The 13,386-nt window shown below is 50.8% G+C and overlaps 1 protein-coding gene across 1 annotated transcript in view; it reads right to left on the bottom strand.

The window, feature by feature from the left end:
• The window catches only part of RAB40C (RAB40C, member RAS oncogene family), a 24,292-nt gene that overhangs the window by 3,694 nt on the left and 7,212 nt on the right, over positions 1–13,386 (bottom strand). The window contains exons 3-5 of the mRNA XM_027693701.1: positions 11,924–11,984; positions 2,116–2,193; positions 1,200–1,422 (exon numbers count right to left, since the gene is read on the bottom strand). Of these exons, the coding sequence (XP_027549502.1) occupies positions 1,200–1,422; positions 2,116–2,193; positions 11,924–11,984 (362 nt within the window). The remainder of the gene's footprint in view (positions 1–1,199; positions 1,423–2,115; positions 2,194–11,923; positions 11,985–13,386) is intronic.

The raw sequence follows: 13,386 nt of genomic DNA, 5'->3' as shown, positions 1-13,386 counted from the left end.
TCCCGATCCCGAGCAGGCAGATCCCGATCCCGAGCAGGCAGATCCCGTTCCCGAGCAGGCAGCCCCCCATTCATAGAAACACAGAATCGTTCAGGTTGGAAAAGCCCTCTAAGACTATCCATTCCAACCGTTCCCCAGCGCTGCCAAGGTCAACACTAACCCACTTTTCCAAGTGCCACATCTACACCTCTTCTGAACACCTCCAGGGACGGTGACCCCAACCCTGCCCTGGGCAGCTGTGCCAGGGCCTGACCACCCTTTCAGGGAAGACGTTTTCCCAATATCCAATCTACACCTCCTCTGGTACAACTTGAGGCCATTTCCTTTTGCCCTATCTGTTCCCAAGCAGGCAGCCCACAGTTACAAAACCTCTGGAAGAGGTTCAGGAAAGGTCTGTGAATGCAGCACATTCCCTGCCCACCATCCCTCGGTGACCTGGAGACTGTGGCACAGCAGCCAAGTGTGCCACAGTCGGGGACAGGAGCCCAGGCACAACATCTGGGGACTGGGGATGGCAAACAGGATTCCCCCTTCCTGATGAGCAGGAGCTGAAGATCCATGGGAGGGTATGTCACCCTGTCACCCCAGGAGCACAGATCTGCTGCTACTCAGACTGCAGTGGGACACTTCCAGCCAGGAATAACGTGGGAACTGAGATTATTTTTCTTCAAAGCCAACAGGCTGAAACATAACATGGAATCTGCTTGTGGTTTGCCTCACTGCAGCACATGTGCCTGGATACATGGAATCCCCCAGCCCACTGCTGCCTGCTGAAGGCAGGGAGGAGGTTTAGTCCCTTTCAGCTCCTTGGGCTTGCTCTGCTTCCCTCCAGAACAGGGGGGACAGGCTCAGGCAAGGGCAAGGACCGAGGTGCTTGGATTTGTCCCACACAGCGTCTGACTGAAGCACTTTCAAGCTGGGAGATAATTGCCCTGAGCCTCCTGCAGAGTGAGTGGGAAGGTGGAGGATGCCCCAGAGCACTGCAGATCCCAGACATGCTGAACTGCCCCGTGGAGCTGCCCAGCCCTGCGCCAGTCCAGGCAGCTTGTGGCTCAGCTTCAGCTTGTCTGGCCCAAGGCACTTCTCCCTGTCAGGCGGATTCAGCTCCCACAGTTCCTCAGGAACACCCCCCCTCCCAGGCAGCCCCATCCCTCCACGTGAGCCGAGCATTCCCCACAGGGAGCAGCCTCCTCGCTCACCTCGGTTGGGTCTCCAGATCTTCTCCATGCCGTGCCGCATGAGGACAATGCGGGACAGCTCCGTGAAGGACTCGATGACGTTGAAGTTGCACAGGGGGCTCACCTCGAAGAAGGTCATGCAGTTCTTCTCGGCGTAGGCCCGCGCCTGCTCCGTCGGCACCTGCCGCTTGAAGGCCAGGTGGAGCCTGTTCCCCACCAGGATCCGAGGGACACCTGGGGCGTGCTGGAACAAGGAAAGGAGTGGAGAAATCATGGCTCTCGTGAAGGGCCCTGAGGGGAAGCCTTGTGAGGACACTGAGGGCACTTGGTGTGTTCAGCTGGAGGAGACTGAGGGGAGACCTCACTGCAGTTCCAACTGCCTGGGCAGGGGCAGAGGAGGGGCAGGGACTGAGCTCTGCTCTGGGGGGACCAGGAACAGCACCCAGGGAATGGCTGGAGCCATGTCATGGGAGCTTTAGGTTGGATATTAGAAAAGGTTCTTCCCCCAGAGGCTGGTTGGGCACTGACCAGGCTCCCCAGGGCAGTGGGCACAGCAGCAGGGCTGACAGAGCTCCAGGAGGGTTTGGATGATCCTCTGGGGCACAGGGTGTGAATCCTGGGGATGGTCCTGTGTAGGGCCAGGGTTGGACTTGATGATCTTTGTGGGTCCCTTCCAACTCAGCAATTCTGTGATCCTGTGATTTTAGAGGGAACTTCCCTACATTTCTTGACCTTTCCCAAGCCCTTTCCTACTACTCCAGATTTACACAGAGGTGGAGGGCAGGCACTTATCACTTTGCTCTGCTCAGTACTGCACTGCCATGGTGTCCCCTCCATAGCAGAGCCATTCCTGTCTCCATATCAGAGGTGACACCTCAGGTGATACCTCCCCAAATTTCTGCTATAGATCCCTGCACATGTTCTTCCATCCCCTTACCTCATCTATTTCCTTTATCCATCGGTCTATCCCATCGAAGGACCAGCGATTAGTGATGTCGTACACCAAGAGAATCCCCTGGTGGAAGAAAATCAGAAGCAATCAGGAGGTTTCATAGTAGGCAACATGAAAAGGGGGGGACATACCTGAAAAGACCATCTCCAAGTGCAGAAACCAAGAGGGCAAGGGACAGAACATTGCTCCAGCTGCATCATTTGTGTGCTGGCAGGGCAAAAATCGAGACAACAGGACTGTGCTAATGCACTCCCAGGTCATTAGGGAAGGTTTTACTCCTTTTTTGGCTTTGGCATCCTCCAAATAATTTCCAAAGCTGCAGTCTCTGCAGCAAGAACTGCCTTGGTGACCGTGTATCTGGAGGAGCAAAACACACCCTTCTCCTGTCACAAATTTGATACAAGCTCACTGAGGCAGAAACAGTCTTTTTCTTTCCCCTTACACAGAAGAGCTGCAGTCAGTGGCAGAGAGGCAGCAGGGCAAGACAGAGTTAATCAAGCACACCCCTCTTCAGAGTGTTTTCCCTCTACAGAACAGTCTCATTGTCAGCCCTGTGCTGACAAGGAAGAAGGTGAATGATGCCAGTAAGCCCCACAGCATCTCTGCAGGACTGAGCTCTCAGGACTGGGATCCACCCGAGCTTTGCTGAAGGTGTCTCCCACTGTCACTGGCACACTGACACAGAACAACCCTTTCTTCTGGCAAGAGGTACCTACAGCATCCTCAGGCTCACCTCCATTGTCCCTAAAGACCACCCACATCCATGACTCGCTTCCCAGTCACCTCTGGAGGTGCAGCACAGTGGTGCTGGCCCAGGACTGGCACAACCCCAGGCAGGAGCAGCTCCTCGGACTCTCCACCTCACCCTGAGCCTGGTTAGCAGGACCCAGGAGCATGGCCAGACTGGTGGCCACCACTCAGGTCCACAGCATCTCCCACCAAGGAGCTGTGCTCGACTCAGAGCATTGTGAGGACACACACGAGGGCAGTGCTGCTCTGCAGGACACGAGGCAGCGCCCGGTACCGGCTGGGCACACACAGCATTTAGGGAATTGGCCTCAGCAGCAGCATTTCTCCAGCCCCCCTCTTATTTTTCTGACTTCTTGTCACTCTCTTCTTTGCAATCGAGGACATTCCAAGTGACAACAGGCACTCCAAGCTGACTTGGCAGAATTGCAGTTGAAGATGCCCTGAAATGGGAAGCAGGGAGGAGCTCTCGTGCTGAGAGAGGAGACAATCCAGCTGGGAAGGCAGCACTGGATGAAAGGGAACCCAGGAGCAGCAAGACAAGCTAAGGGCAAACCAAACCAGATCACTGAACAGCAAGCTCAGCAAACCAGTCCTCCCTGAATCAGGGGTATCCTGAGGAACAGCTGCCCCTCCAGTGAGGCCCCAGCACAAGCTTAAACTGGCAAAGGAAGGGCTCAGCTGGCAGCCTGGTCCTCCCAAGAGGTGCCTGGATTCAGCCCAGGGAAGGAGGGAGCTGACAAACTGCCCACCATCTGTCCTGGTATAAGTCAGGGACCACCAAAGCACCCTCACCTACCTGTGGAGCTGCTCCTTCATTCCCTGAAATGGAAGATGTGCTACACAGATGGGAAACACCAGCTATCCAGTCCTCCCAAAATCCCCACTGCTGCCAAAGCCCGTGAGGGGCAGCCTGTACAGCCTGTATCTGATACACTTCAAATTTATGAAAAAATAATCAGCAACATGAGATGTGGAGCACACAGGAATGATAAACTGGCATCTGAACCACGAAGGCACCTGAATCCTCCCAGTGAAGTCACATCTGCAGCTGGCACTGCTGCCCCACAGGAACAGCAGCCTTCCCCCAGTGCACTGTGTGTACCTTGACCTTGTCTGCCTTTCTCTCAGCTCTTTCAGAATAAGCAGCTCTCAAAGCCTGACCAATTTTATAATTTTAGAACAATTCAGATTCCTTACTCTGGAAAATTCTGATATTTCAGCTTTACCCCCAACCTCACTGCATGGTGCTTCCACCCCAGGGTAGGTGCTCTCCAGGCAACACTTGCTGTTTCTGCCCTCACTGTCCCACCCACACCTCCACATCTGCACCTCCTGCACAAAGGCTCAAATGTACAAAAACAGAAGGGGAGGGGGCACAAAAGGCAAGTCAGGTGTGGTGGGTTGGCTTTTGTGTTTGACAGCCCAACATGAAGAGTGAGCCCTTCCAAGTGTGGGTTTGAGGTTGTTCTGAGGCATCTACCATTTTCATGGGAGAAGCATCTTCAGAGTCCTCCAAAGAAAGTCTGGAGCTCATGCCTAGAGTCTGTAATTTTTTTGCAGTGCCATTTCTAGAACAGCCCAAAAACTTCATACTCAGAAAGAATTGGAGGTTGTTTTTGTTTTGGAGGAGAAAAGGGTCAGTTTCTTCCACACTTAGAGAGGAAAAATTAGAAGGAAGTAATGATTTTCCATAATTAAAAACATCCCATAAACCCAAAGACACCACTTTTCAAGAGCCCTATCTAGAAATACTTACTAGCAGGATACATCACATTTTAAGTGCATATCGAAAAAAAAAGACTCTGAGCTTTCTTTTCATTTTTCCTCTATTTGTTTTGATTTCCATCTTCCAAGGCCGCGTGTGAGAATGAATGAGAGGCAGGAAACAACGAAGCAAAGAGTTTGATGACCCCCTTCCAAGACAAACGGCCAGCAGGATAAATAAAGTCTACTTCCTTCATCTCTGGATTGACAAGTTCCTTTAGCCAAGAGAAACAGACCCAAGACCTAGTTTGTGCTGACTGCTCCTGCCAGGAATATGCTTTAGGAGGAGAGAGCTTTGCTGGCAGCTTCCGCCTGGATCTTCTTTAAACAGGAATAAGGATAAAACATCAGCAGAAATGCAGCCCCACGTTCTCAGCAGGGTGGAAGGTCAAGCCCACAATTTCTAAAAGCAAGAGATGACACCCTGTCTGCCAGCTGGGCCTCCAGGCCACGCCACAGCTCCAGCACACACATTTATAGGGAAGACTGTCCAGGAAAGTTCAGAAGACACCGAGGCCAAGCTGCCTGTGCCCTGCTCTGTCCCCATCCTGCCCAACCCAGCTGTGCTTTAGCTCAGCAGAGGGAGGACACAGTCTTCTAAACCTCTGGCCAGCTCCTGGTGCTGCCAGATAACCTTGTACTGCTTCCAAGTGGTGCTGGCATGCTCCAGACACCACGTTTCCAGAGCACACATCCCAAATCCACTCCGTCATTACCATCTCTCCCCCAGAGAGAACAGCACTCAGCCATGCACACAGAGAGAGCTGGCTCCATCTCTGCAGACAGTTCCAAGTAAGATCTGTCAGGTTTTTTTAAAGTCTGCTTTGGAATAACGTGCACAGAATTTTAATTTCCTCCACTTGACAAATGAACAGTTTCCCATTTGCAGCCTAATTTGCTCTCTAAGTGCCTAGATGGCTGTCAACACTGTATTCTCTCCATGGCTCTCCATTTTTAGCTTCACAAAGCCCTTTTGTGAGCATTACGTACCCCAGGTTCCCACAGCATGCAGTAAAAGCTCCACACTCAGCTTCTCAGATCAAGGGACCCCTCACAACAGCCTTCCTTCCTTCCCTCCCCAACCTGCCTACAGCTTCTGTGTGAGGTGGAAGAGGACTGGACTCATCCCCAGATCTGTCTCAGGTCTTTTCACAGTTGATTTTCAGAGTTCATTCCCATTCTGGTTTTGTTCCACACTACTGGGATTGGCACAACCCTCAGCACAGCAGTGACAGAAATTTCCACATGAGTGAACAAGGAACATAGAGAGATCACCAGTCATTGTATCCAGCAGCACATGTGGACACTTACTCTGCCAAAAGCCAAATTTGTTTCCAGCAGGAGCTGACACACAGATCTGTCCACATAAGCACAGTGGTGGTGGGGAAGTGCCATCTCTGCCTGCTCACAGCAGGTTTGGACCAGGTTTATCAGCAATGAGCTTTGAAAGGTGAGTGGAAATCAGCGTGTTCACTGTTGGTGCAAGGCAGGCTTGTCCAGAAACACTTCCCAGATGCTTTAGGAGCTGGATCTCACAAGGAACTGCTGGGAGCACTCCCATGACTGCCAAAGGGCTCAGCCCAGTGCAGGCAGGTGACAGGGTGGCCAGGGAAGTGTCACTCACTGCTATTCTCCACTGATGGAAAAAAGCTGTTGCTGAAGAAGCCTGAAGACCCCCAGAATGGATTTCTCTGGTCCACAGGATGAAACAAACCCTGAACAGAAGATCCAGTGCTGACAGGAACCAGAACACTCTGTCCCTCCTGCTCTTTTGGAGCTCCATTTGGTCATGGCTTTCCAGCTGGCACCTCGGGCCTTGGCTCATGGGCAGTTACATCCTGCTGCCAGGCCATTTCCCAACACCACAGCACACTGGGGGGTTATTTATCCCTGTGCTTTTGATAAATATTTTGGCAGGCAGGGCAGACTTCTCCAGCAGCTAGACAACCCCATCTGAATGACCCAAGGCAGGTAAGGTATCTGCAGCAACCAAGAAAGTAGAGCCTACACCTGAGTCTGCTGAGCTGCCAAAAATCCACCACCTTCCTGCATACTAAGAAGCCCCTAACAGGATAAACAGCAGCTCCTCAAAACACCTGCCTAAGCAGAACTCAACAATATTCATCATTCCTTTAGGGCTGCACTTTGCTGTAAGATGGGAGCATTTTTCACACTGTTTGGGAAGAGTTTGGCAAGCCACACTTTCAGGAACAGTTTAAATTGCTGGCATATGAGGACATCAGGAATGATCCTAGCACTGCTTCTTCCTGGCTGGATCAGGAAGCACCACCACAAGTCTTCTTCCCCTCTCTGATGACTCTTGGAATAGTTTGCATCTGCTCACAGCAGCCAGAAGAGCCACAGCTGCTCCCAACAGCCGAGATCAGCATGCCAGCTCTGCTGTTGGAATATTGAAACCTTGAAGCCAAGCTCAAAAGGAGCACAAGTCCAAGAGCAAAAAAGATTTCTGCAGCACCTTTAAGCACCACTAAATACCTTTCACCACACCCTGAGCTGTGATAATTAACATAAAAATCCTTCTGCAGCACAGCAAGCTCCAGACTCCCCGAGTTGGTTCTGCACACGCAACACTACTGGGTTTCCATCTCTACCTGCCTGGCCCTGCTGCCTCCATGGCATGGCCTGCACACTCTCCCTGTGCCTGGAGGCCAATGCTCGGCCATCCCAACACAAACGTTCCTCTTTTGCTCCAAAATGAGACCCTGAAGTGATGGCCCTGCTGGCCCTGCAGACCCCAAGAGGGAAGAGATGAAGTGGAAACTCAATCCCCAGAGAGGCCAGAGAAAAGGAGGGGGGGTCCCAGGCACAGCAGCCCCCACAAGCCTCCACCTTGAGCCCAAGAGCTCGTTGTGTCCCTAATGAGATCACATCTGCTGGGCAGGGCAGGGAGGAAGGCAAGAGCTCTGTGATCCTCACAGCAAACCCTGGGGCAAACACGGTTGGTGTGCCTTGGCTGGATGAAGGGGCTGGTCCTTGTTCAGAGCCAGCTCATCAGGGCAGTGAAGCTGTTTTACTGCAGATGTTTTCCAGAGGAAGAAGTTCCTGCTGAACATGAAAGCCACATGTATGGACCCAGGCAAGTGGAGCTGAAATCGGAGAAGGCAGCAAGGTACCCAAGTCCTGCCCCTGGGGAGGGACCAGCCTGAAGTTCAGCCTGAGAGTTGTGCTGTGGAGGAAAGGAGAACTCCCAAGAAGGTCTACTACTATCTGGAGACCATTCTTCCACGTTGCAACCTCTCCAGGGTTTACTTTAGAAGATTCAATTCTTATTGCTGTGCTCAAGAAACAAGAAGGAGTGTGTGGGAAAGTGCACTGTGCTTCCCTGGCTTGGAAGCACTTTTCATACCAAGTATTCTCTTAAGCAGTGGCTATTCAGACCCTGGTAAGGGCTGCCAGCTTGCTGAGCCAGCCTCCAGTTCTCACAGCTAACCTGTCAAAATCCTCTCTGGAACCTCATTCTTCAAGGTCCCCTCGTGCTCCTCAGTCCTCTACCCTGTAAGAACCTTCTGCTAATTCTCCGTGTGAAGCTGCTCGTGGCCAGTTTACACCAAGCTGTTCTGGTACAAATATCACACTGCACTGAAAACAGAGCTTTTCCCACCCTGGCATCTCTGTTCTCTGCTAGATTTGTTCTTCCTAAGCTTTTGGCTTTTAGGCTAAAAAAGCTGCTTCTCTTGCCTCTGATGGGATTTGTGTCAGCCTTCCCACGGCAAAAGTCTTGGAGCCTGATGATTCCAGGACAGGAGAGAGGGAAGCAAACAGCTGAAGCCAGTACAGCACACAGGCCTGAACAAATCTTGGAGACCCCACCTGGAGTACTGCATCCAGCTCTGGGGCCTCCAGCATCAGAAGGATGTGGACATGTTAGAGCAGGTCCAGAGGAGCCCACGGAGATGCTCCAAGGGCTGGAGCCCCTCTGCTCTGGAGCCAGGCTGGGAGAGCTGGGGGGGTTCACCTGGAGAAGAGAAGGCTCCAGGGAGACCTCAGAGCCCCTTCCAGAGCCTAAAGGGGATCCAGGAGAGCTGGAGAGGGACTTGGGACAAGGGTCTGGAGGGACAGGACAAGGGGGAATGGCTTCCCACTGCCAGAGGGCAGGGTTAGATGGGATATTGGGAAGAAATTCTTCCCTGTGAGGGTGGGGAGGCCCTGGCACAGGTTGCCCAGAGCAGCTGTGGCTGCCCCATCCCTGGAAGTGTCCAAGGCCAGGTTGGATGGGACTTGGATTCACCTGGGCTAGTGGAAGGTGTCCCTGCCCATGGCAGGAGGATGGAATGAGATGAGGTTTAAGGTCCCTTCTGACCCAAACCATTCCATGATTCTAAATCAGATGACTCAGGAGCATTTTATCTCTTTTGCTGCCAAGACCACAGTGGGTCAGGTTGTGTTTGTGCTCAAGCCATGCCAGAAGGAGTCAGCTTCTGCATACTGAAAATAACTGGAGGTGTTGGAAGTCCATCCTTGCAAACACATAGGCATTTGTTATTCAAAACAAACAGTCCTCTTGCTTTGGTTAACCATTCAGAGTATAAATTTAGATGCTTTCCCCTTCCACTGAAAGATGTGGGGAGTTATTTAAGAGAGACAGTACCTGTATTCCTGTTAATACAGGAATATCACTGTATCACCACATGAGAGCCAACCACTTGATGCTGAAAACAATCTGAGTTTTCCTCCAAGCTGCCTGGAGCAGACAGTACAAGGACTGCAGTCACTAGTCTTCAAGAGGCTTTCCACTGTGTTTCACTTCCCTTGGGAACTCCTCCTCCCGGGCAGACTCACTCCTTAGGGCTGGTTTGCTGCCTGAAGGGAGGTGGGAGCCAGGTGGGGGTTGGTCTCTTCTCCAAGGTAACAAGAGCAAGAGGAAACAGCCTCAAGTTCTGCCAGGGGAAGTTTAGATTGGATACCGGGGAAATTTCTTCCCTGAAAGGCTGGTCAGACCACTGGTGGTCACAGGCTGCCCAGGGCAGTGGTGGAATCACCATCCCTGAAGTGTTCACAAACCCCCTGCAGAACGTGGTGCTCAGAGACATGGTTTAGTGATGGCCTTGGCAGTCACTTGGCTGGGTTAATGGGTGGACTCGATGATCTCAGAGGGCTTTTCCAACCTTAAGGATTCCATGATTTGACGAAGCATTCACGCTGAAGGTCCCCCTGCCTGGCTGATGAGGTTCATTGTCTCAGCCTCACTCCTTGGCAGGGGCAGGCAGCAAGATGGAGGAGGCAAACCTCAGGTGAGAGTCCCTCCAGCAAAGCTGATAAGCACAGCACAAGGGCAGGACGTTGCCTCCAAAGCAAAGAAGGTCAAGAACTTCATTTTGAGGAAGGAAGAGAAAATCACTCCATTTCAAGCTTGAGGTCAGGTCAGCCAGATCCCTTATGGCACCCAAATGTCATATCCAGGCTGCAGGAACCCATGGATGTGCTGTGCCAGTACCTCACAGCTCCAGGCAGGTTCTAGACCTGTCTCTCCATCCAATTTCTCATCACTCCTTATTTCACCTCCCCCCTCTGCCCCAGTTCCCTCGGTGGCAGCAGCAGGTACAAGTTCTGGTGTGTGGGTGCAGCCCTGTGGAGACACAGCACTTGCTCTGAAGAGCTCACAGGCTACACTGAGGGGAGAAACTCTTCTGCACAGTGGCTGCAGACAGGGGTGAAAGCTCTCAAATGGTATTTCTGGACATATGAGTTGCTGCTTTCTATTCCCAGTTTGTTCTGGAATCTGACACAGCGAGGTCTCAGAAAAAAGCCTGACCAAAGCTAAGCTTTGTGGTCACCAGCAAACCACACTGACCAGGCTCTGGTCATTTATAACTGGTGAGGGAAGTGATGTGGCCTCAAGCCCACAGGTTCCATTAGGAGGTTGTGGACTCCCCATCCCTGGGAGTGTCCAAGGTCAGGTTGGACGGGGCTTGGAGCAACCTGGGCTAGTGGGAGGTGTCCCTGCCCATGGCAGGGGGTGGAACAGGATGAGCTTTAAGGTCCCTTCCAACCCAAACTGTTCTGTGATTCTGTAATTGGAGCTCCAGACTTTTCTGAAATGTGTAAGGGCAGAGGAAAGCTTAAAGATAAACTCAGACACGAGACTGAACATGTGAATGGGAGATCCTGGGCTCTCCCACTGCAGAATTCCAACACTCCTTGCCCTGCACTTCTGCAAGTACCAGGAAATTGGCCTCTGCTTCAAAGGAGCTGCCTCAAAGCATCCAGACCACCAGAGATGTGCACAAACATGAATGAACAGGACACCAGAGGAGATCTCAACCTCACATCCCAGGTGAGGTGTTCCCATGTCTACGGCACAAGGGAATTTGCAGGAAGTCTTAGGGAAAAGAGAGCAAGATGGATTTTCCCAGTTTCAAAAGCAAAGGTCCTACAAGGAGCAAAAAGCCAAGAGTGGCAAGAGCTTAAATGAAAGTGGCAAAGTTTCCCAAAGGCTGGGAATCTGCCAGGATACCAGCACAGTCAGGAGGCTGATAGGTGGCTTCTGATTCCGAGTGTCTAAGAGAGGAGGAATTTTCTCCAAAGTTTTCCAATTTGGAAACAATAAGGTAAATACAGTAGTTCATTAAACTCAGGGAGACTTTATCTTGGAGAGCCTCTGTCATGTTATTACAAGGACAACAACAGAACCGTGAGGAAACACTAAAAGCAATTTTCCAGAGGACCACAAGGATTTTTGTGCTGTTGAGGATCTTGATGCTATTCTGGAGCAGGCCCCAAAGGAGAAACTCAAACTGTAAGGCTCTGCCTCAAGTTTTAAGGAACACACACACTTTACAATCCAACTGAGCTGCTCTAGTTCCAAGTTTGCCTCAGACACACAAGTAGGAGCCGCCCCTATTTTTGGAACTGACTCGAAGGCAACACAGCCTGGAAGAGCTCCACTGGGAAAGCCAGTGTCATATTTAAACAAATTTGGGAAACCTCAGAAAGTAGGAGCTCCCAGATCAAAGCTTAAGGCACATCTAGAGCAAGAATTGCCTCATCCTTTCTAACCCCACCTCTAGAAATTAACACTGAATACAGCCTGTACAGACCTTTTCTGTAGGAGTTTAGCAAAGTCTGTCATTCCCTCCCCTTTCTCCAACCATTTCATAAGAACAGAATCCCAGGCAACAAGATGCCTCTTGGCATCTCCGTAGATCCTTTTGGTGATCCATGCCTTCCTCTTCAGAGCTCTTTACCACAGCAGAAAAGATTCCTACAGCCTAAAGGAAAAGCAAATGTGCCTCTTCAAAGCCCTGAGAGCAGCACTTACCTGGGCTCCTCTGGAGTAGGATCTGAAAATGGTGCAAAATCTCCCTTGCCCTGAAGTGTCCCTGAAACACAGAAAAGTTACAGCTGTGAAATGTGGAGAACTGACTCCCATACTGCACATCTCCTGTTGGACCCAAAACACCAGAATAAAATCAGTGTTGATCTTGTCAGATCTTTAGAACACACATGGTACCCAAAGTGCTCTGCATGGTGGGTTTTTTGGGAAGAATCCGTGGGTACAACACCACCTTTGGACAGAGTCAGACACTCAAGAGGTTGCCACTGTCATTGTGCTTCCCATGGAGAAGGTACAAACCCAAACCACTTGGCTTCAGCACTGTCTGATGATGTATGAGAGTGGAAGTCATTTTATTCCCCTGGGCAAAGGATTTTCTGTCTTGTTCCCTGCAGCCCATGGGAGTTGACAGTCAGAGTGAGTCTGCAGAGCTCTCCCTGGCATGGAGAACATCTGACCTACCATAAGATGAATGTAACCACTCCAGGGAGGAGAAATTGTCTTGCACTGTCTGGCTTCACTTATTTTTTCAAACAAGTTTTTACAAATCAAAAATAAAGGGAATTCTCTTATACCCAGATTCCTGACAGACCTGGTCGATCCCACCCTATGGAGAGCTAATGAACAGGACTAGGGAACAGTGTTTCTATCCCACTGGGACAATAAGGGGCTCTTCAGCCACTGTCATTTTTACTGACTGTCTTAGCAGGGTGTAACTAAGTTTGACAGCATTACCAGCACTCCAGTGCCTGTGGGAACATCTGGGACAAAAAGCCAGAGCCCAGCACACCAATTTAACCAGTACAGACTTAGATGCACCAGGGTAATCAGAGACACATTATCATGTTTCCAAATCTATTCCCTGGGCCAGAATAAAAGACATTAATGACCAGTGAAAAGACCGATGATTTGCCCCCTCAGCCCCAGATTTGCATCAGCTCTATGAGAAAGGCACTGACCTCAAGTTCAGGACAGTCATTCCTTCAGATCTAAAGCTTAAAGCTTCCAGGGATCATATTATAGGCCCTGGACATCATTCTAACAGCCTGTGCTTACATCTGCTTCTCCCCTGACAATCAAACAGTGGGTAAGTAATGGTGAAAGATTACACTAAGGCATCATAAACCATTGTTATCAGCTTTTCAGCTCCTGTGCTGTTCTCCAGCTCAAGAATTGCAGCATAAAAAGAAGATGGTTTCAAGAGGGAAGCAGTAAGTTACTACACACTTGGGGCTGAAATGTTCCAACAGGCATCTTATGAGAGAGAGACAGGAATGCAAGTGGCACATATAAACACACAGGCTAGAAGAGATAAATGAGCTGCTTCTGTTCTTTTTTGTAAGAAAAATGAGGACATTCAGCTTCAGAGAGCAGGGTGTAATTAAACCACCAAACTCCACGCTGCCAGAGTCACTCACTGAGGCTGAGAACATGGAGTTCATTCCTAG

This window comes from Neopelma chrysocephalum, unplaced genomic scaffold (genome assembly GCF_003984885.1).
Source record: "Neopelma chrysocephalum unplaced genomic scaffold, ASM398488v2 Primary Assembly neopelma1_93, whole genome shotgun sequence".
Lineage (NCBI taxonomy): Eukaryota > Metazoa > Chordata > Aves > Passeriformes > Pipridae > Neopelma > Neopelma chrysocephalum.
Note: the sequence above shows the minus strand (reverse complement) of the source record. Positions and strands in the feature narration are given on the sequence as shown.